This window comes from Echinococcus granulosus, assembly GCF_000524195.1.
Source record: "Echinococcus granulosus chromosome Unknown EG_S00004, whole genome shotgun sequence".
NCBI lineage: Eukaryota > Metazoa > Platyhelminthes > Cestoda > Cyclophyllidea > Taeniidae > Echinococcus > Echinococcus granulosus.
Genome location: NW_020170384.1, coordinates 609462 through 631842, shown reverse-complemented (window position 1 = coordinate 631842; position 22381 = coordinate 609462). Strand labels below are relative to the sequence as shown.

Below are 22381 nucleotides of genomic sequence, written 5' to 3'. Positions count from 1 at the left end.
AAATGCTGCATTTTATACCAACTTTATTCTTTATGCAATTTGACAGCTCTAAAACTTGCGCCGGACTTACGTCAGGCGGCATGATCGCATGAATTTGAAAGTGGCGTTCAAGGCTACACGCTGTTATGGTAACGCTGATGTACATGGCTTAACTCAATGGTGCTTAACTGAGTTGCCGCTGTTTTCAATCAGCACAATAGAGTCATTTACAACCAAAGACCAACCGAATGTATCATTCATTACAATTGTATTGGTGGTACTGTGCAATCGTATTTTTATTCTAATAGCCAATCCTTAAAATAACACCCTGGCCAGGTGTCAGCTAAATATGTCTCAAAGCATTGTTTAAATCCACTTTTAAGAAATAATCGCGAAGATGATGAACCGAAACCCGGCATTTTTAGTGTTATAGTAGTGAGGTTTGATAAAATTTGTTATTTTCATACTTGTCTCCTCTGTGTTTGCGCGTACAAGCCCATGCTCATCAGAACAGAATCGGAATTTCGGGCCTAAAGTGTAACTTGCCTTTTATTTATTCATACAACTTATTTTAATTCTACTATATGATAATCTGAACGAAACTTGTACCATTGTTTAACAGCATATCACATGGTTTGACGATTTAATCGAGGGTTCTATGCAACATATCACCACCTTATCTTCGAATAAAGTATGGTGCTTAAGTCCTTAAAATCTACTACTTTTGACTCAAAAAGTTTTTTTTTTACGCAGCGGAATTTGCATGAAGTATGCAGTGTTGTCATAGAGCCAGAGTATTTCTTTGAGTTGGTTATTTGGGATCACGGTATCTCGATTTGACGACTTATTATAAACCGCTTTTATAGCATGCGGCGAATAAGAGCAATTGCATCATCGACAGTTTTCCTTCTAGTAAGTACTACCATTTGCGGGATTATAATTACTTGCACTCGAATCCACAGCCACTCCTCATGAAATCGGACCTGAAAAATCTTTCATGTATTTAGTATTGTAATATATAGACAAATGAGATCGTCAAGAATCATGCATCTCCTCACCCTTACAGGGACTGATGACTTAAAATTTAATGAAGTTACTTGATAAAACACTTATTACTAAGGTCAGCCTGAATTAACTGCCCCCGAACTTGCCGTTTTAGATTAAATACAGTCTGCATTAAATAAATAAAACACTGAGTTTAATGGGTAAATCTGAACCAAGTAAATTCGATGTTTATAATCTTCACATTTCTGTTACTTCGTTCAGACCCACTAATTGACACCGCTGACTGGAACTAGCGATTAAGTGAGCATTCCTTAGCGGCTGTTGAGAAGATGTGAAGATCGGTGTATTTCTTTCATCTTTTAAAACTACTGATGCAATATTGCCTTTCAATAGTGCGCCCCAATCAGCTGTAAGACGGTATCTCTTTGCTCACCTTATCTGTTTTTCTTGTTTTAACTTGTGTATCTATCGTGGCTCGGGCTTACCTTATCATGACTCGGAACGAGCAAAGAAGGAAAGAGCTTAATGCTACCCAAAAATAGGGTTACCCTGCCTTGTGCATTACTCGGTGAAGTAAAACGCCTAACAGCTCACCTAGTGCATTCGTTATTCGAACTCCATTTTGAGTTACTTTTTTGGCAAAAGAACTTGAGGGGTTTGTGATGGAACATAGGTTAAGTTGCATGAAGGTACTGCTAGTCGCAGCTTTTTAACGTGAAATCCGTTGGCTTTACAGTAAACATCGTAGCCTTTACTCATAGTTTTGTGCTGCTTTCTGATAAACCGACGCAGTAATTACGCATGCGCCCAGGTGGATAGTCATCACTCCGCCTCGGCAAGCCTAGATGCCACAAGCATAAGCATGGTGTTGGGGTGGAGATGGGGTAAGCACCTGTCTTGGACTTGGATGCTAGTCCCCCCGCTCCCGCGTAAGTCTTGGCTGCACTGCGCTCCATCACATGCATTTGCATTAATGTGTGCGATTTCGAAATGTGATTGGGGGGCGGGCGGTGGCGGGGAGGGCAGGGTTGGTGCGGCACTGCCACATCCGATTAACCAGTGCAGCCTCGCATTCATGTTTGTGAGCGCGCGGGGTGCGCTGCGAATGCGAAGGTCTTCGCATAAAAAATTAATATTTTACGGGGATAGAGGGTGCCTACACCACCGCCCCAGACGACGCCTCCTTGTGAGCTGTAAATTACTTGCACGGGTTTGCATTGCTTTGTATCAACACTTAAAGAGCAAACAGTTGCGCAGCCCGCAAGAGCTTGCTGCTGGCTGCCTCGTGAAATAAAAAAAGCTATTTGCTATGCTTAAACTTCATTCATTTCGTGCATTGCGTCACAGGGAACGTAAGTTTTATGCTTATCTGGTTCACAAGAAATAGTATTTCGTTCTAAAGCTTTCGTTTTTTCTGTGAAGTCTGTAGGTTCACTTCGCAATGATAATAAGCATTGTTTATTACCATCCCATGCGGATTGGCACCAACGGGAACATTTCCTTCTCCATAAAGCTATGTATAGACATTGCGCATTTGAGGTTGAATTTAGTTGCATCATAAATGTGCTCCAACGTTAGAAATATGGTTTGGCAATGAACGTGGAGAGCTTGTGTTGGATCACAAAAGTGATTCTAGTTTCTACACGGATATTTACATCTTATCATGGATTCAAACGCGGTTTCGTGTGTCACGCAACACTAATGAGTGCTGACAGCATGGCAAGCATTTTTGCCCTTCCGTATTGGCATAAGTAATGCCACTCGCTCTCATTAATCCATTGATGACGGCTTCTATATGCTGCAACTTTCAAGCGGAAAAAGTTTTCAATAAAAAACTTGTTCCTTGTATGATTCAACTTTAATCTTTTTGCACAACTGATTTTCTGTTATATCACCCACTCAGTGACAGTTGAGAAGCCTCTCATTTTGGGGAAACAAAGGAAATCATGCTACTGGTAACCAAGGCATCGTGCTTCTTGCGGAACTGTAAAACCAATCACCTCAGATGCTCCAAACCACCAAAGCAACTTATTAATTGGCAGTGGCAAGAAAGGATAAATGATGGGATGAGTAGTTGATCTCTTTGAGATCCACAGGAAAAGCTTCCAGTGTTACTGGTAGCCGCACTTTTGAAGCCACTCAGAAAGGCCTAAGTAATATTTTGGATGATTTGGTGACACCTATCTTGAAATGAACTTTATTATGCTTTCTGCTAGGCCTTGTTCCAAAAAGGAATGCCGCATGACGGAACAAGAGGTGTTCAAATAAACCGGGTTGCATAAAGCCAAAATAGATAGACTGCGACCACGGTGATTTTTAGCACACGTTTGTTTGAATGTCTTTTGGGTGGCGAGAGGGCAGATTGGGCCAACCTCGTGATCGGTGCGCGTTATTAATTCCCGAAGAGGAGGTGAATCTTGAATTTCCATTGCATAATTAAAAATGCCTTTCTCTGACCATACTTGCCTATTCCAAGGTATGAAACTTGAAGTGGAAGAGCAAAGCAGCGCAAATGTTACGAATTTTAATAACCATCATTTGGTTTGAATTAGGTCGGCCGAAATTTTGCATTTTGATATAATGAATTAGCGTATATAAAGCCACTTTGTTTAGTAACTAAAATATGACAAATTTGGCCTTCAAACAATAAAAGATATCATTCTTATTCACTCATGCAAATTACTAGCCAATAAGATCAAGATATTTCTCTGAAATAAAAGCAGTGGAACAAATTGAAATATCCGAATGCATGAGAAAACTTCGAAGGCAATCATACTGTTTTAGTATAATACTAGGGGTAAATATACTCTGAATCTCTGTATGAGGTTTAAATTCTGCTAAACTGCTCTATTTCTTTGCAATCCGTCTAGAGCCATGGACTTATGGCGTTTAATGTGAATGCGATTGTTATGCGGTTGAGGGCGCAAAGGGCTCCGTTGTGCCTACGTGACGCCAGTGTGAAAGGGGAGACTAAAAGCTGCAAACGAATTAATGGCAATCTAGCTGGTATGTCATCCACTAAAATAAGTTTGGAAAGCTTTAAGCTTATGCCACTCAACTGCTCACGGGTGCGACGGCCTTGGATGTCCGTATGCATGTTCCGGGCCTTGGTAGCGGCCTGCGCTACCCCTCGGTCGGGATCGTTCAGTAGTGCGGGCCCAGGATAAGACGAACTCCTGACAGCGATCCTCCCCACACATACTTCCATCAGAATTCTGTGTTTTAAACTGATTACCTGTGTTTACCAGATTTTCCGGCTTATTTTCTCGTTTGTATCGAGTTCGTCCCTCATATACAAACTCAAATTTCACCTCTGATGCTGTAGAAGGACGGCGTTTTCTCATTTCGCATTTAATAACTAGGCTCCTCTGGTCCTCATAACGTCGGTAACCATCCTAGTTGTATAACATTCGAATCCTGAGATTTCAATTAGCAGCCCACCGTCCCTTATATACAATTATAATTCATTTCTGTCCACAACCATGCAAACTTGTACCGTCCTCAGGGAGGACCCGAGCACGAGCACCTCTCTACCATCAGAACAATCGCCAAAATTGAAACTTAATCGGTACGAATGCCCACTACTGTTTTCCAGATTAGACTATCGAGTAGGGCGCATTAGAATTTAGAGGGTAGTATCATTTGTTCTTGCTCAATGCTTGGAATGTCGAGATCTATATTTTCTCCGTCACCTAATACTTTCAGGCCAGCATGTCTGTTCGTCAAGTAGTCAAGGCACCACCTCAATTTAAAGCCTTTAATTACGGCCGTAAGACTGCTAGGCATTTGTTAATGGAACAATTTTTTAACAGTTAGAACTCAGTAAATAAAAGCGTACATAAATTGATGGAGATCAGATTGAAGCCTCATTGTTTGGTAGGAAGGCGGAAAATTGGAAGATCTTCTCATTCATAAAAAAAGCATCCCTTTGTAAACTAAAGCCACCCAATCATCGCTCGAGATCACTGTAGTTGTGCAAGGCTTCATCCACCCGGTTCAGAGTTCAGTCCCCCACTGCTCTATGGGCGAGGCTTAGGCAAGGCAGACAAACGAGTCTCGTGAAAGCCTGTCATCTGAAGGCAGTGGGCAACCAATGCCACCCACGCACCTACCCATGAAGGCAATATTGAGTGTGAATACAATTTGTGCCGCGGGCCGTCAAGACCAACTCGGGGTGCGCCAAACTACAAGACATTGTAATTGTGAGTTTAGTAGAACATGCATTTTACTTTAGGGCTAATTATGCCGTGATTAACTGTTCCTTAGGAATAATGTTGCATCCTCTCCCTTCATATTAGTCTAATCCGTCCTCTTTCCGCTACAAACAACCGAAGGTTCCCAATTCATGCCACCTTTTAGGAAAAATACATTTGAATTTTAGGAGAAAACTTCAAATTTGTTTCTCCACATCTCACCTAAAGGCCTTAAGGAGGACTCATTGTTTAACTGCTTCAATTTTTTTATGCTCATGTCATTAAAGTATCTTGAAAAGCATTGATGAAAAAGATGCATCAACTTGCAATGGGGACTAACGGATGCAGTAATTCTTACCACATGTATCGTGAATGCAATGGTTATTGGGTAACTTTAAAGGCGGACATTATTTCGGAAAATTTTTATTACTTTTACCGAACTCTTTAAATGCATTAGGTAAATTGAATGAGATGTCAACTTCCCCAGTACAATTATGTTAGCCCAATCTCTTGCCATTACAAATAAATGACCATTTATTTAAACGATATGCTATGCATCCATTTGGATAAACCCACACATGATTGAAGAAATTCCCGTTTAGCAAAACGTTTATGCAACCCTCAAAGGAGCTGAATTTTTTAGAAGGAATCAAAGAGTACGTGCAATCACTTCACATGACTCAGGTAATGCTGGAGAAAAAAGGCTATTGAGACCATTTACGCATTCAGCTAGCACCAAGGTTAAATATGACCACAAACCATACATTAAGAGCCTGACAAAGCTAGAATACATTAATGTACTTGCCTCCTCTGGGAGATAAGTGACTAGTGACAGCTTGTTACTGTGGTATACTTCCATATCTAATCATTTTACTTCAAGCCCATTCGTTATCTGGAAGCCCCCATTCAGCAACACATACAACTTAAGAGCAAAAAGGAAGAAAGAAGCTAGACAAGATGTGCGATTAACTTTTAAGGAGTCAGTGACACCCAGTGGTGTATCGAGGTGCGATTTCAGGCCGTGGGCAGTTTAACCACTTGCAAAACTTGCGCAGTTGTAAGATGGTGTTAGTCATATTGCCTTGTGTTTGCATATGCTTACATGCACAATGAGTTAGTAAACAGTGGTGTCCATTAATCACTTAGCAACGAGGTTCCAGTGTTTGCTTAGCACCTTGCCAACGCGTCCACCTTATGAACAAATGCTTTTGATTGATGCCATTTTATGGCCAAGCTGTCGTCAAGGTAGCAGGCAACGGTGATTCTACCGGCATTGGAACGATGTGTGTCGTGATTACTTTTCTTGTAAAAGAAGAACTTCATATACACTGCGTTGATGAGCTATTCAACTGCTTACCAGTAGGACATTTGAGTGACAGATACACTTCAAAGATGATCATGCGGTTTGATAACAGTAACGATCCAAACTGTGATAATTCCAGCCCCCAGTTGCAGAAGCCATTCTGTGAACATTTTTACAGCCCACAGAATGTATGCCGGGCAATCGCACAGAAGACTTGAAAGCTTCATTGAGTTGAAGAAGCGTTTTGACAGGGAAGGTCAGAAGTAGCTGGATCGGATCATTGCCCATGAGGAAATATGAGCGTATCAAAACGGCCATAAATGTAGTTGAAGGATGCGAAAGTCGGCAATTTAGCATCAGTGACAGAATAAAGTAGGTTTATCAGTATTGACATATAATTTTGTGATGAAGTCCACAATTAATACAACCCTTTGTACAGAAAATCTGGTTTACACAATTCCCTATACATGTCATGAATAAATAACCTCTTTTATGATAATTCTTTTCGTCAAAACTGAGCAAATTTGTTTATGGGATGTAAGGGTTTGATGGACTATTTTATTGCTGCTTCACAATATGAACGCTCCGTGAATAAATTCTTTTGCAACATAGCCTCAAATATCAGCGGTAAAATTTTTTTTATTATGAGATACTTAGAACTACAAATAATTGAACTCTCTCAACAGTAACAAGTTAAGATAAATGCAGACACAGCATTTTCGTGAGTCGCTATAGCAACCGGGCTTACTTCGTGTGCATAGCTTTGGGAAACGTTCTACTTAGGTTATGGCAATAAAAAAAGCACTTTAGCACATCACTTCATTAGCAAGAAGCCTTTGCCCTACAATTTGCCGGATTTGCTGCCTTAATGGATAGTAAATGTAGCTATTGGGGCACGGATTACATTATATTCGCAGTTGTAGGGATCAGTCGATCGGTTAAGGTAAGAGAATCCTACGATCTCAAGCCATTTTTGACAAAGAGTTACTTTAAGATTGCTAACCCTTCACAATGTTAATGAATGGCATTTAGATGCATTTGGAGCGGCAATTTTGTTTCAAATGATAATGGACCGAAACTTAAGAGAAGTAATCTTTTTAGAAAATGAACACTTTGGTGGCAAGACATGACACCCAACATTCAGAACTCGATTTGAAGGGCAGTTCCTTCAGCCTATCGTCAACCTGCACAGCTTTATCGACCAATAGCGAGTGCCGTTGTCCCGATTGGTGACTGCGCTCACCACTAGAGGCCCAAAAGTCGCGTGGACAGACATAGGCATGGCCTTGACCGTTTTCCAATAGCACTGCTCCACAATAGTTTTTCCGGGCTAAAGGAATTCTATATAAGCACGAGCCTCACACCAAGGCGTCTTTGTATCATCGCACGCCTTGACGAACATGCCTAGTCGAGCCGAAGTTGAAGCAGCACTAAATAACATGGCCAGTGACGGGAAAATCAAGGGAGAAGATGTTTTAGCCTCTACTGGCAGCCTAGGAGTCCCCACTGACGCGGTCGACCGCTATCTGAAGGAGCATAAGGACCCTGAAGGCATGGTGGACCTTGCTGGTGTTACCGAATTCATCTCCTCCCTTTAGATATGTCATGTAGGGCGCGAGAACCTTTCGGAATACACCATTTTTATCATCACGCTTTTTTCCAGGGTCCGGCGGGTTTCAGCTAATGATAGCCCTCGGACCGAACCTAATACCTTACCGTTTGGTGCTTGGGTGCGTCGCAGCGCTTTTTTGATTCCTGTTCTCGGTTCTTGTATTTAACTTCATAAATGTACTGATTAGCGCCATGGGACTTCATGGTAGAGAGACTCCGCCTGCAGCCTTTGATGGAACAAAGCTGGGGGGCTGTCATTCTTCCACTGGTTTGGAGAGTCCTCTTCGCAGGCAGGTGCGGGGGGCTACCGTGCTAGTGTTGGACGGGTTGGGAAGCGTCGGGCGCATTCAAGGTTCAGAGCCCTGTAGATAAATACAGTAAGAATCTTGCGCAAATGGACCATGATTTGGAGTTTAATGTGGAGTTTGAAGCTACTAACTGTAGAGTTAATTTGGTGGTCTGCTGTGCATTTGAGCTTCGCAAATATCCAAATTGAATCAAAGTCAGTTAATTTCTGGTACTATCATGATTGGGTGGGATTGTGAATTTGGAAGTATCAAATAATTAGCAATAAACTGATATTCTTTTTCCACGTGTCTAAAACATGCCTATATTTGAAGATTTAATCTATTGTAACGTTTAGGCAAAGTGAGGGCTATTATAAAATAACTTTTTAGAATATCATTTATCCAGCTGAGATTCTGAAACAGTAAATAGTTTATCACCAAATGCTTCGTACCAGGCACAAAGTCCGGCACATTTAAAGTGGATGAATTGAAGGCGATCGTGTGTGCTTGATGTTGAGCAGTATGGCACTAGTTAATTCCGATATCAACTAATAACTTCCAATAAGAGGACGACTTTTATTATGAAAGGATTTTTGGCTTTTTTTAGGGTGCGGAACTGTACAGTCATCCTTATTTATCAAGTAGGAACTCTTTTGAGCATTTAAGAAGTTTACACGTGATTTTAAAGCACCGGTTAGAAGTGAGTGAAAAAACCACCAAACCAGGCAGACGAATTTTAATACCGTTGCAAGATAGAAGGGTGTAGGAAGAAGATAACACAGAACGTCTCCAACGTGGTTCCACATAGCGAAACAGTCTGGAACAACTGGCATCTCCTAATCAAACCGATATCATTCCATGGGATTACAAACTCTTCTGACTATAACATAAGTAAGCGTAAGCCGAAATGGCTGATGTATTTTTAAATAAAGAAGGAGAAGGGTGTTACAATATAATAATTCATCTAATACGAATGGACCGAAAAAGGGCAAAAAGGATTTCCAGGTCGCGTGACATGTGTATTGGTGAAATTGGGTAGGATGGCGTATGACTAGGGAGTGGTACTGTATGCTTAACCAGAGGAATTGTCTAAGAACTCGCACTACGTAAACAGAGAACAAAGACCACGTATAGTGACTAATGTCAAAGCTAACTGATAACCTGGCTTACTTCAAAGGTTTTAGTTGATACGATGCATGAACCGTGACAAAGTTGTTTGTAGTTATCTTTGCGTCTTTCCCAGTGCGATTCTGTTGCCGTTAGGAAAGAAACAGGTGCACCTTTAAGCTCGAGACTAAGATTCATCAGAATCTGATCATTTATACTGAATTCATGAAAGGTGACAGCATCTCAGATTGTAACGATTTTCATCGAGAGCGTTCTTTTCAAATTTAGGTATAATTGCCTGATTATGTTTCAAAGTTATGTTCTTACAAACTATTTGTTACAATGAGAACGGTCGCTGCTTCCTTTGCTTTTATTTATCCCATGAATCCAAGACTTAACAGTGCTACTCTGTGAGGTGTTCCAGGTTTGAATTTGAAAGGAGATTCGCTAAAATTACATATTTTTTCCACTAAAAGCATCAGAAACTTTCTTTAGAGTAGGTCCAAGAGGGAATATGCAGTAGAACGGGGTTTAAACAGACATTGAAACTCAAGGAACTGTGCCGATGAGCAGTAGCTGAGAGTGAAGTCAGCGGTGGTAGTGTTCTCCTTGGCATGGTGCTTGATAAGTGCTTTGCAAACGCCGAGTGAACCCGCTGTGCCTGGACTTTGACTCGTGGTAGTGGAAGAGATGGAGAATTAGTGAGGGAGGGAGTAAATGGTGAGCTGAGATATTTTCAAATTTATTGGATGTGACGTCTCCCTAACGTCGCCCATTGAAGTTCCCTTTTCTTTGGGATAGCGAAGAAATCAGACCAGTATAAAACTATAGGTAGTTAAAATTGGTGGAATCCGCCCTTATCCATAAGGTTCTGAAATTTTTCACCGAATATCTGTTTTATCTAACTTCCAATAAGAGTGGTTAATGCACATTACTTTAATGGAGCAACTCTTCAGTAAATTATTAGGACTTAGGTGTCTGTAGCAGTGTTAATTACTGTGTTTAAAGACTCTTGAGCATTATGGAACTCACAGAAAACGCACATTTTTAAGGCATAGATAGTCGAGTGGGTAGTAAAATTATCGGAATATAGATGATTTTCTATTTATGAGACTAAATTAAACCAAAACCTACTCCACAGAGGAAAAATAAGAATAATAAGAGAATGAAAACAGCTACCAGAAATGTATTTGGACTTAGGTTTTAATTTGAATTTCCGCTTGTTAATTATGTAGGGAGTGTTATGAAAACAGTTATGATCACGCTATTGTCTCCGGTGTCACTTTTGGGCTGCCGTTGAGATGAAAAAGATACGAACTACTTTTACAAATCATACATGTAAAAATTTTGCAAAATCAGTGTCCAGAAAGATACATTTCTCCTATCGCCACTTCATCACTCAAAATTCGTATCAGAGTCCATGTTGTGTGTTCGAACGCGAGTTGGCTTTAATGAATAAGCTGAATTGTTGTTTTCAAGACTAGGTTTTCGGTGGGGTCATCTCACTGGATCATTTTGAGTCATTTTTTGTTGATACGAGTCCAACGCTTCTGCGATTCCTAATGAAAGCAAACGATGTTTACCGACGTTCTAATGTCGATACCAACAAAGCAAGATTGTGGAAATATGAGTTTAGCGGGAATGGATTTACTTTCATCTCCCCTCTGCAGACTGTACTTACTATAAATATGTGGAGAACTTTACTGGTCTGCTGAAATGTTTATTGTAGGTTGAAGTGACGATCACCTTACGCCTACAAATAAAACATTTTTTGCGTTTTATGTGGTAAACAGAAAGGAATCAGAATTTTTATTGGGAAAATCTCTCCCATACCCATTTATCTGTTCTATTCAAACGATCTGACAGCGCAGTGACTCACGACAAGTTCCTATAGGCGGTAAATACATAAACCTTCCGCTTGACAGCTTCAACTGAAATCCAAGTTTTTAATTGGTAGATTAACTTATCAGTAGTAATGAGATGTCAGAAGACCACTAAAATTGCTTGGTTTTGGTAACATAAATTGTGAGCTTAAACTCGGAGCAATGGCTAAAACACTACCCCCGCCTTGATTCCATGTGAACTCTAACCGCTTATTTAAGTGAGTCAAAAATAATTAATCGTCACATGCATTTTATATGCATGAACTTTCAAATAAACGGCAGGCGGAGGTGAGAAACAGGTTAGTACTTGCTGGCTGATCATTCATACCAATGCATCGTAAATTATTTAAGAAATTCAGGGGCTGGATGTGGATTTATGGAGCATTCGAATGTACACTTTTCAAAAGTAAGGAAGCTACAGTTAATTTATCTGCATTTGAAGGCGCGTTCCACACAATGAGAGCAGGCGCAAAGCATGGTCCCCCCTTTTCTCTCTACTTTTTTATAGCTCTGACAAGTAGCAAATTTGCGCTGGGAAACCTCGGTTACCTAAAATATAAGATGGGCCGAGATGTGAAAACCCGATGAAGTGAAAATTGCATGCAAGAGATGTAATGGAAGTCGGTCGCGACTAGAGACGACGGCGCCCGAATGTCTAGTCAGGCTGGCTTTCTACAGCTACTCCCGTGGTAATGAAGCGTTTAAAACTGCTGAACCCGGTGCGACGAAGTGCCAATATCAGAGAGAGAAATAAATTGACAAATTGAGGCAAAAACTTAAGCTGTATTTGTATATTTGGGCCAAATAAACGTACAAATAAGTTTTTCCCATCTCGTGCAAGCAACCCTGTCTCAAAGCAACGCACGGCGGCGGGGGAATGGGCGCAAATGCACTTGGTTGGCCCTGGTTGCTGTGCCACGCATTCGGAATGAAATGTGGTTTCAAATTAGTGTAGCTATGTTTAAGTGGATAAAAGTGCAAGGAAACTTTCCGGAAAAAAAAACCAACAAATCAAACTATTTCAAGCAGAGCAGATGACTTCCAACAGCAGAGGGTTGAAGTCGTGAAAAACTCGAACGATGGGGGTGGCGTACTTACATTCGGTATGTGCCGTGAAGATCCTCCAGAATAAGGATGTACCCCTTTGTACACAGAAAAAACAAACCATGTAGAGTTCAAATAATGCGTTAAAAAGACAGCTAAACTAACAGTAAGGTTGTTGAACTTTGAATCAAACAAATACAGGTTCTCAGGTTAAAACAATAAATCTTATTTCGCTGGTCTGGCTTGTAAAATTTCGTGCCTTGTAAAACACATAACATTGAACAACATGCTGATAATATTTTGGAGTACGAAGTGGCACTGGTATTAAAAGCTAGTGAAAATTTGAAAAGAGATTCAAGAAATCATAGCAAATGTGCCGTTAAATTAGTAAAATCGCCAGAACCATACAGCTGCATTCGGTTTAGGAAGGATGCGACTGCAAATTAGGCCGCGCAAGGAAGCATCTCAGACGCTGTGAGCTACACTGCCACAGGCAAGCTTCCTCTTTCCATCAATTATCTTAAATTTAAACAAATATGTCAGATCAGGGAACTTTAAAGCAGACAATACCGTCATATGCTACCTAAAGGAGTCTCATAATTCACTCTTTTGAAGCCGTTGTGACGTGAGGAAACAAAGGAGTTATGCAGTCCACTTTTTAAGATTTTGTCAAGGTGTGCATTTGCAATACTGAACCCATTGTTATTTGGGAGATAGCGCTTTGAAATCAAATTTTGTGCTTACTATGATTGCCTTATCGTACTATGAAAAAGTAAAGTTAGCACTTATGATTACTATTACGGATGTTTTGTTAGATGACCTTTCACTCTTCTTCTTTTGCTGTGATTTTCGTACAATCTACTTCCTGGGTATAAATATGAATGAGTAATTTTCTTTTTCAAATAACTAATGGGCATACCTACTATTTGCTATTCCCCCAAAGCCGCAAAAATAAAAGCCTCAATCTGATGTGTAATCGGGCGATTTGCCATTCACTTCTTGATTGAATGACTTCCTACTCAAGCGAACTTTCATGTGGTGTGGAAGAGCAGGGTTAGGATTATTGTTATTAGTTTTGAGGCTTTCAGCATATTGCGTAGAACCATCTGCGTTTTTCCTGAATTTAAGGCGAAAATGAATGCATACGCTGCAAGCAAAATAACATTCCCACTTAAGCGGGTGAAACTGTCAGTAACTTCGGCTGATGTCCCGCTAACGAATTTTGAGTAAAGTGTATTAATTCTCAAAATGCACGCCTCACAACTATTATCCGGTGCGTGGGATGATCCACCTCAATTGACAAATGACCCTGCAATTTTTTGCATACCAACCAATTGAGCCTTCAGTGTCTTCGCACTTTCAATTTTGCGTTTACTGGTCATAGCTACCAAAGAAATTGAACAAAAAAACTGTTGTACTCATTAGAGGAATTAGAAGGCGGCAGGACAATTCGCAACCTATGCCATGGCATCGACTATCCTCTAACGCTGCCACCTGTAGATGATCAAAAAGCTGTCGCTAGGACACTTTATTACAGGTTTTTTTTTAGATTAACGGTTACGAACGTCGTTAGTGAAAGCACCTTGCCATCAGTGAGATCATGCAATTAAATTATTTTATTACAAAGTGTGAGGTCAGTAAAAAAGTGACTGAGGGCCGAGCGGAAAGTGGACTGAAAGTCAGACGGAGAGGAATACGAGTGAGGGATCATGTGATCCCAGTAAATGCTTGCAGATTCAGTGGATTACACGGGATTCTAGAATCCCATCTCCTCGAGGAATACATGCAGGTCATTTTCAGTGAGCAAGGCGTCCGGTTTCCCCGTGATCGACTTTATAAAGATTCGCATGTCCTCCAGGGTAACGCCCTCCACATTATCCTGCAAGACCCGAAGCAGATCCTCTGCAGAGACGGCGTTCTTCCGATCCAAATCAAGGCTTTGAAGAAATGTTCGTACCTCGGTTCCCCTAAATAGGTAAAACACAATGCATGCAGTAGGTAGACGGTGTCTGTTTGAATTGAACGTAATACATCTGTTATCATTCAATTACCATTTCACTTACACGGCCATGCCATTAAGCCTTGCCGATTTATTTGAATGAAATTTTAGTTATGTTCCATATTAAAGTACGGGCTTCCAGAGGTTATAAGGTGCAGCAAATTAGTCACAAATTCCCAAAGTGGCGCACAAAATTCCAAATGCTCATTGCATCAGTGTACCTATCCATAGCATAATCATGAATCAGCTGTATAAAGTAATCCAAACATCCGTCTATCAATGGAAAGGTTGACCTTCAAAAAATAAGACACCGAAAAAAAACACAATATAAGTTTCATTTACAAATAAAGTGAAACTACTTAAATAGTAGCGACTTTTATTCAGCATCACAAATATATTTATCCGCTATGACTACTTACGTTGGCATCTTGAGGCTCGGATGGAATAGTGAGGAGGAGGGCAAACCCAAGGTCAATTTATAGGCCCACACATGCGTGGGTGTGGTGACAGCCGCATGCTCTGCAATCAGCCAATCACAAAGGACCTGGCAATCATAGTTCTTCACATGAATGCGAGCCTTTTCTAGCTCTTAGGCACCGGACTATATTATCATGCTTAAACCAGTATATTATTAGATCTCATAAAAAACTCAAAGGTATTTTGAAGTGTCAAATGTGATGGGGCAAGGGAACCCCATCTAGTTCTGTTTTCGCAGTGAAGTGACCATTTCAGGAAACTTGAAAATTCTCAAAAACACTTAATGACGATTTCTCTATTTTTAATAAATTGTCGAGACGTGGGAAAGTGCTAAAGCTAGGTGATGGGTGCCTCGGACTCAATGATGTTTTGTATTATTCTCTTGATAAGGGCCAATGTCAACGAGCAGACGGCATTGCTATTTAACAGGGATCTTGGCTCCTCACAACGCAAAAACATGCAATTTACTAGATGTAATTTTAAGAGATTGGATTGTTTTCATGTTATTTGCACTTTGCTTTATTCTGTAATCTTAGTTTGCCCTTCAAAAAAGTGTTACGGAGCTAAATTACGAAGCAGGTGATTAAGTAAGACAAATTATCCCCAAAATAGGCAATAGCGGAGCATGCGCCTTTACTATTAGCATATGGCAAGACTAAAAAGTAAAGTAATGTTAAATTAACGATGAAATTGAGACCAGAGATATTCCGATTTCAGGCTATGCCAGGAGATGGTTGATAATTCCCTTCTTTTGGTTTGTCTTCACTGTTTATTTAAACTCAACCATAGGTCATCAAGTGATTCTTGTGAAATCAAAGATTGCATAGTTGAAAGCGCAGTGAAAGAGGATGAGCTGAAAGGCCTGTGGAGTGGGTTGCAGGTTGTATGAAAATTATATGGCTGCCAGTTTCCATATCTCACTTTTGTCAAGTAGTAATACATGAGAATTATGTAATAGGCAATACAAATGGGTATTTTCTGTATCTCGTTCCAAACCAATTATTTCGAAAATAATTAATCCTGTTTTGCTATAGATGGTGCTAGGTGCTAGGTGAATCTAGTATAACTGCGACAACGAACTACAACTCTTACCCAACTCAAATTTAACCACACATAACACGCAAAGGTCACCGCAATTTCTACGGGATATTCGAAATTTTCGGAAGCATATTTGAAAGAGTTTGTTTCGAAAATCTGATGCTCAAGCGAATTGTCCTTAGGCGGCAGTTCACTGGCATCATGGCATAATCTAACCGACTATTTATAGGGTGGAGTAGAAAATATGACATATTTTAGGAGTTAATGAAGATCCAAGCCAAAATTACTGAGTGTTATTTATTATCACCAATCTACATCTAAAATATGGACAATAATCAGGTGGTTATAAGGGAACCAAGCGTCATTGTTATACAACCGCAAAAGCCCTTTAATGCTACTTTTGATGCTTAAGTGGTAGATTAGTGTACTATAAGGTTCCATTACTTGATATTAAGTTAAAAATGGGGGATGAACTTAAGCAGGAGAGAAGAACAAATAATTAGCCGTGGGTTCAAGCCTATTATGAAGTGAGCAATGCGTGGGTGTCATAACGCCATCGATAGTAAAAACAAGCAGCACCTAGTTGTGATGATTGGCAGAACTGCCATTACAAGAAACTATTCACAAATTTTCCACTAGCATTACTGAAATTATGCATCTTAGGAGTTCTGATAGATTGGACAAAATAAGTAGTTTCATCAAGTTTGAGCTTGAGGGAACGTATTTTTCCAATCCATGGTGCCTTTACATTTCAACAAACACAAAGTCCAAATTCCCAATCTAATGCAATATGGAATGTAAATTATTGGTGCTTGTAACATTAGGGCTTACATTCATGCACTTACAGGGTTGAATGAGAAGGAACTTAATGGGGTATTCCAGGGGAAGAACGCATGTTCATGGAATAGTTTAATAGAATAATTTTAGTAAGACAGTCTTAAGGGAAACCAGGACATATGATTAAGCGAATGCAAAAGTTGGAAATATATCCTAGCTATAAAAAATAGATTGTAATGAACTACATTTAATGGATGATAAGGAAATATGAAACATCTTACATGGTTAAAAGCTATACGATAGCAAACCAATCCCATATGATATGACCTTTATGAGGCTCAGCGAACAGAAACCTTTCAAGAGCCGCTTTTAGCCGGTTCATACAAGTTGAATTTTTTTTTCGCTCTGCACAATACGCCCATAGCCATTGTGGTCAATGTAAAAGCTGCTCTTCTCGTCTACAGAATGCTGGTGAATATAAAAGTCGGATCACAACCAGACTCGAGCATATGTTAATTCATTCTTAAAGCAGGTAAGCTCCTAGACGGGTAGATTTTGGGCTTGCCTTGTGACATTTTATTGACTTTTAAATTAAAACACATCTTTTCTGTGGGGGTTGCATTTCTCTTTTGACCTTAAAATTAGCTTAGGCAGAGAGTCTATTAATAAACTTTCACAGAGGGAACATTACTCATTGGTCTTTTCCAGTAAAATCACCAAAACCTTCAGGGCGTTCTGCGTGGGCCTGCAGCGGTAGGTGTTGCCTATTCCTACTTCTTGCCACGCTCCACTCCTATCTCTCCACTGAAAGGGAAACCTTACAACTGCATTTGAATGAAACGGCTTAGATTTATAGGTGACTGTTTTAACAGTTTTCTTGCAATACGTCTGACTTCTTCTAGAAAAATATAAGTTGATTAGAATTTGTTACTCATAATTAATCTATGTGTGTGAATTCAGGGGATTAAAAAGTTGTTCCATTCCAGATATTTAGAAGTGATTTGCAGCTACGAGCAAAGTTGATAGTTCATTAAGTCATGAATTACCCTAACCGGAAGATAAGCTCCCCTAAAACAACTTAATTAAGCTTATTTAAGTCATTTTAAATAAATGCATTTAAAAATATCAGTACTATTGCTACTCATCGAGGAAACCAAATGGATCATGGGTTTTCAAGACACCGCTGGCTTTTAACTCCTCGTAGTGCATTAATTTCTTGTTGACGGATTTAAAACTTGAGGAAATTGGAAAGAAAATGCGCAAATGGCATAAATTTTCTAATGCATTTTCAATTGCAAATCTGTTTGGATTAACCCAAACGTACGAGTTTACACTTATCATAAGTAAAATGATGCAGTGTGGTCGACATTTTGAGAATAGCTCATTGAAAAAGCAAAATGGGTCCCTTTGGCCTAGAAACTGAGACTTTACCTTGCTTGCTTGCCGTACGTTTCAGTAGGCAATTTTTTATTGACAACAGTACTATATTGCATTGGTTTTCCAATGTGAAATCTTGCCGCGGTAGGCCCTAAACTTATTAAGTTGACTTGACAGGTATGGAGTAGGAGGATATGACTGCAGGTTTGTTTTGGGTGCCCATTCAGAAGCGTCGAGTGGTATTGAATTGAAAGAAGATGAACTCAAAATTACATTGGTTTATATGTCCATGGCTTACAGAGGTAAGCCAACCTCCTGCCCTAAGATCACCCTAACACCAAAAGGCCTGGTAAAATCAAGTGCTACTGACATTCTCTAAGTAAAGTACGTGTCAGGTTTTTTGTAAGGAAGTTTGCCTCTCAACTAATCAGAAGTAGTTGAGTCTGATTACTTTGTCAAGCATAACAGGAGCGCACTTTCATTTCCTTAAGCTTTTTTTCAGGCAGAACTATTGCACACAAAAGAGGCACGACTTTTGGGTTGAAAGAAGGGAGCATTGAGAGGAATACAAAATTAAAAAATAAGAATACCATGTAATCCAGGGAACTTTTACTCGCGTTTTAGTTGGTGGATTGACAGCTTTATAAAGTATCAGCCGTAGAATATGTCAGTGGGATGACATTCATGTGGTTAGCGAAATCAACCATAAATGCAGGTTTTTCCGATCCACACACTTGTAGCTGTTAATGCGAATTGTGCCTAATTTTATAAATCCCAGTTTTGAAATCTACAAGGAACTCTTAAGGCACCGTGGCAAACAATTTGTTAATAAGTTTACCAGATGATGTGCTCTCGTAAGAAAGGCAAAACTCTAGCTAAGAGACTAGAAAGCAAAATTATTCAAACACTTTCCTTGGAATGACTAAGGAATCAGCATCTGTGATTTAGGAAGTAGATTAAACCAAAATTTTGTCAAACATTTTCCATCCCCTTGTAAGGTCTCATAATTTTAGTTACTTTGGGGATGAGACCAAAAGTTAGAGAAATAGGCTCATTTTTGAAGATAAAGAACCAAGAAATGAGAAAAAATTAATTTCTGCTCAAGCGTTATGCAAGAACTAATTAATGAGGCAGGCAGGCAACACTCAGACACTGTTTATACAAAAGAACTTCTAGGCTTATATCAAGACCCTGGAATTGATGAAGGATAGTAGGAAAAGGTGATGAAAGATCTGACGTTGGAAAAGTCGTGATTTTTTGCTAGTATTAGCCCTTAAATGTCCCAAAGTTTTGAAAATCTACTTACAACAGAAAGTTTGCTTTATTTTGAGATAAGGTTGACCCTAAAAAGGGGCTTATTTCCCAAACCAATTTCGAGGAACACAATGCCAAATGTCATATGTAAGTTGAGAAGGAAATCTGCGGACATTGCTGCTCACGACGCACAACCCACTGAGCATCCATAAGGCATAACCGACAGGTCAACTTACAAAATCAGCTCGGATTTTCACTTTAAAATTATGTATTTGCAGTGAAATTCGGTTGATTCAGTATCTTAATTGGTAAATTTAAATAAATACCTGCGCCAACTGCGGCCTTTTTTACAAATGCCATGAATGATGAAAAGTAAAAATCAACCTTTTGTTTTCCAAAATGTTTCTCACGGTGTCTCATACCCAAAGAAAAAAATCTCCTTTAATGTCAAATGCAAAAGTAGCAGTAGGGGATGCTACAACATCACAGGATGTTGAATGGGCCATTCAAAACTCGGCATCAGTCGATCCGCGAGGGGCTCAGAGTAACGTCTCAAGGCTGCACATGCCATGGAATGTGCCAGTATTGGTGGTGAAATATGACTGTTAGCTACTTTTGGTAATCTCTATCGGGCTAGATATAAAGCGTGGCATTTGATTAAACCAGATAATACCCATAAGTATGCCTTCGTGAGTGCAACTTATTCCATGTTCTCATAGATGTTAACTTTTGCTCCCTCCATCTCATCCCATGTGAGGTGATTGTTACTTTGAAGCATTATATGAGCAATTAGCCGAGGCGCAGTAGATGTTAAAAAATCCCTCGCTGCAGTTCGGTCCTGTGAAGTTAACGCGAGTCAAATGAAGTCATTAATTGATGTAGAAAAACTAAGGATCTTCCTCAACCGAATTGCCTTTAGACAATCACGCTTATACTCTCTTCGTGATAATGCAGCTACAAACTAATTTTCCTGAATTTTATTTTTTACCAACTAAAATTTGTTTTATCCTGGAACCAGACACAACTATCAGGAACCTTACATTCTCTTGATACGGCTCTTATTAGGACAGATACCATTGGCATCAAACCGTTTCTCTAGTCAAAAATTGTTTCAAAATGTAAGATAGTGGTAACCGAAACAATGTCAATGGTACTTTAGATTCTTTAAATTAATCCCGTATTTTCTCTGAGAAGTGTTCTACTTCATCCGTTTAATGTAACACTGAGCGTTGTAGTCCAGTGATATAAGGTCTGCAGTTTTGGATGCATCTTTCAGACTTTTAAGTTAATATTTTCATCTCCTACCAATTCGATGGCTATCATTGGATTGGTGTGGTCACTAAGTAATTCTACAATTCAGGCGAAATGGTCTGCATCAAATCACTTGAAAGATCGCAAATTGGATTGCCCTAAGGCAAAGCAAGGCATAATTTTTTACGTGAAGTACTATTTCAAAGCAGGATTAGATGGCCAGTGTTTTTTGGGGAAATATTAAAGAAAACTCGAAACCCCAATTGCTTTACCGTTATATTTAATCGTGCCATTAGCCACAGTCTTTGAAAATGTTAACAAATGAAAAAAAAAACATGATGTACCTTGTGGTTTCTTAACTATTTGATCCTTCTTAATTTAAGGCCAATTTTAATGTTTATTTCGAATGACCACATAGTGGTAGTGTAGCATTCTGCGCCGTTAACAGCCCAAGGGAATTTCAAGGAATATTTAGTACTGGCATATAGGAAGGCCAAAGTACTACTAACATGGTTCATCAGGCAGATCATAAAGTAGAAATACACCTTGCCGGGCACAATGCGCTCGCTCATTTGAAAAGGTCATATTACTGCAGTAAATTGCGGGGCGGCGTTACAAATTATTGCCAAAATAAGCATGTCTCAAAATCACCTAAAATCACGTGACACACAACCCACTACACCACTGTCGCCACAACCAGTCATTCAAAATCGACCTTTATCCTATTTTCACAGCTTTTAAAAGTGTACGTGTATAAGCCCCTACGTTCATTATGTCGCACAACCATATTTTGGAGGTCGGCTTCCTTCATACTGTCAAACATTACTCTTCCCTTTTCCATCTAAACGCAAATGTCGAACAGATTTATTGTAAAAAGTAGGAATTTGGTGAAACCTAGTATTCCAGCCTTTGAGCAGTTGAAGAATCAATGAGAGAGCTGGATATGGATAAATCTGACAGAGTGGATTCGGCGAAGCTTCTAGATAATTCAAGTGAGGAGACCTGTAAAATTAGTCGATAAAAACGCTGATGAAAAGTTTGTCTTGGGCTAATAAGGGAGATTTACCCTTAGCGTTGGCCCCCGAGATGCCCAAAAATATTCACTTCTCATGCAGCAATCCGTTTTTATGAGACGGCTATAGAGAATAGGACTTCTAAATATCTTTGACTTTTTGTCGAATGAATTTATAGAAAATGGCTGAAAATTTCTAAGTTGGTACTACCCTGAGCGGTCCAATCACATTTTGATAACTACACGAGATTTGTTATAATCGAGCCGTTTTTCTTTGGAATTGTACACAGACAGTGCTAAATATACAATCGGGAAAAATCTAGGCATGTTTTGAATTTCTTGGTTTTATACCGAGACAGTATAGTCTTTTCAGGTTTAAACTGAAAAGACATAAATAATAGTGCTAATTTTCCCATTTTCTTCTACAATCACTTGAGTTTTACTTGCTACTACATAAGAGAATTTGTGAAGTTCCTAAGCCTTCAGAGTCTTTAGAGTGCGACACTCCAAACTTAGCAATCATATAAACAAAATCACATATTAGTCAGGTGTGTAATTATATCAGTTTAAAAAACTAAACACCATTGCCAAACGATGAACTGTGTCCCATTTTCAAGGCACCAGAAAAGACTTCTGATGATTGCTTGTTGGATTTGAATAGCTTGAAGGAAATTGAGCATATATAGGTAGCTTCTTTTGGCAGTTAACGTATGCGTCCTGCTAAGTAATCGTGTGATGGCATATGGTTAGATGCAGTTTCAAAGTAGTGGCAACACTACTACAC

The 22381-nt window shown here is 39.6% G+C and overlaps 3 protein-coding genes across 3 annotated transcripts; 1 reads left to right on the top strand and 2 right to left on the bottom strand. All coding sequences in view use genetic code 11, as the record gives it.

Moving 5' to 3' along the window:
* Positions 1–2297: 2297 nt before the first annotated feature.
* Positions 2298–4328, bottom strand: EGR_01066 (hypothetical protein; the record flags this gene model as incomplete). The annotated part of the gene is made up of 3 exons (XM_024490315.1): positions 2298–2550; positions 3668–3800; positions 4187–4328. 3 exons carry the CDS (start codon positions 4326–4328, stop codon positions 2298–2300), a joined length of 528 nt encoding a protein of 175 aa, XP_024355134.1.
* A 3552-nt stretch (positions 4329–7880) lies between these two features.
* Positions 7881–8232, top strand: EGR_01065 (hypothetical protein; the record flags this gene model as incomplete). The annotated part of the gene is made up of 2 exons (XM_024490314.1): positions 7881–8049; positions 8144–8232. The coding sequence occupies 2 exons, from the start codon at positions 7881–7883 to the stop codon at positions 8230–8232; spliced, it is 258 nt and encodes an 85-aa protein (XP_024355133.1).
* A 467-nt stretch (positions 8233–8699) lies between these two features.
* On the bottom strand, positions 8700–14798 carry EGR_01064 (hypothetical protein; the record flags this gene model as incomplete). Its single annotated transcript, XM_024490313.1, has 6 exons — positions 8700–8792; positions 9549–9702; positions 11167–11238; positions 12578–12743; positions 13740–13796; positions 14705–14798. 6 exons carry the CDS (start codon positions 14796–14798, stop codon positions 8700–8702), a joined length of 636 nt encoding a protein of 211 aa, XP_024355132.1.
* Positions 14799–22381: the final 7583 nt, after the last annotated feature.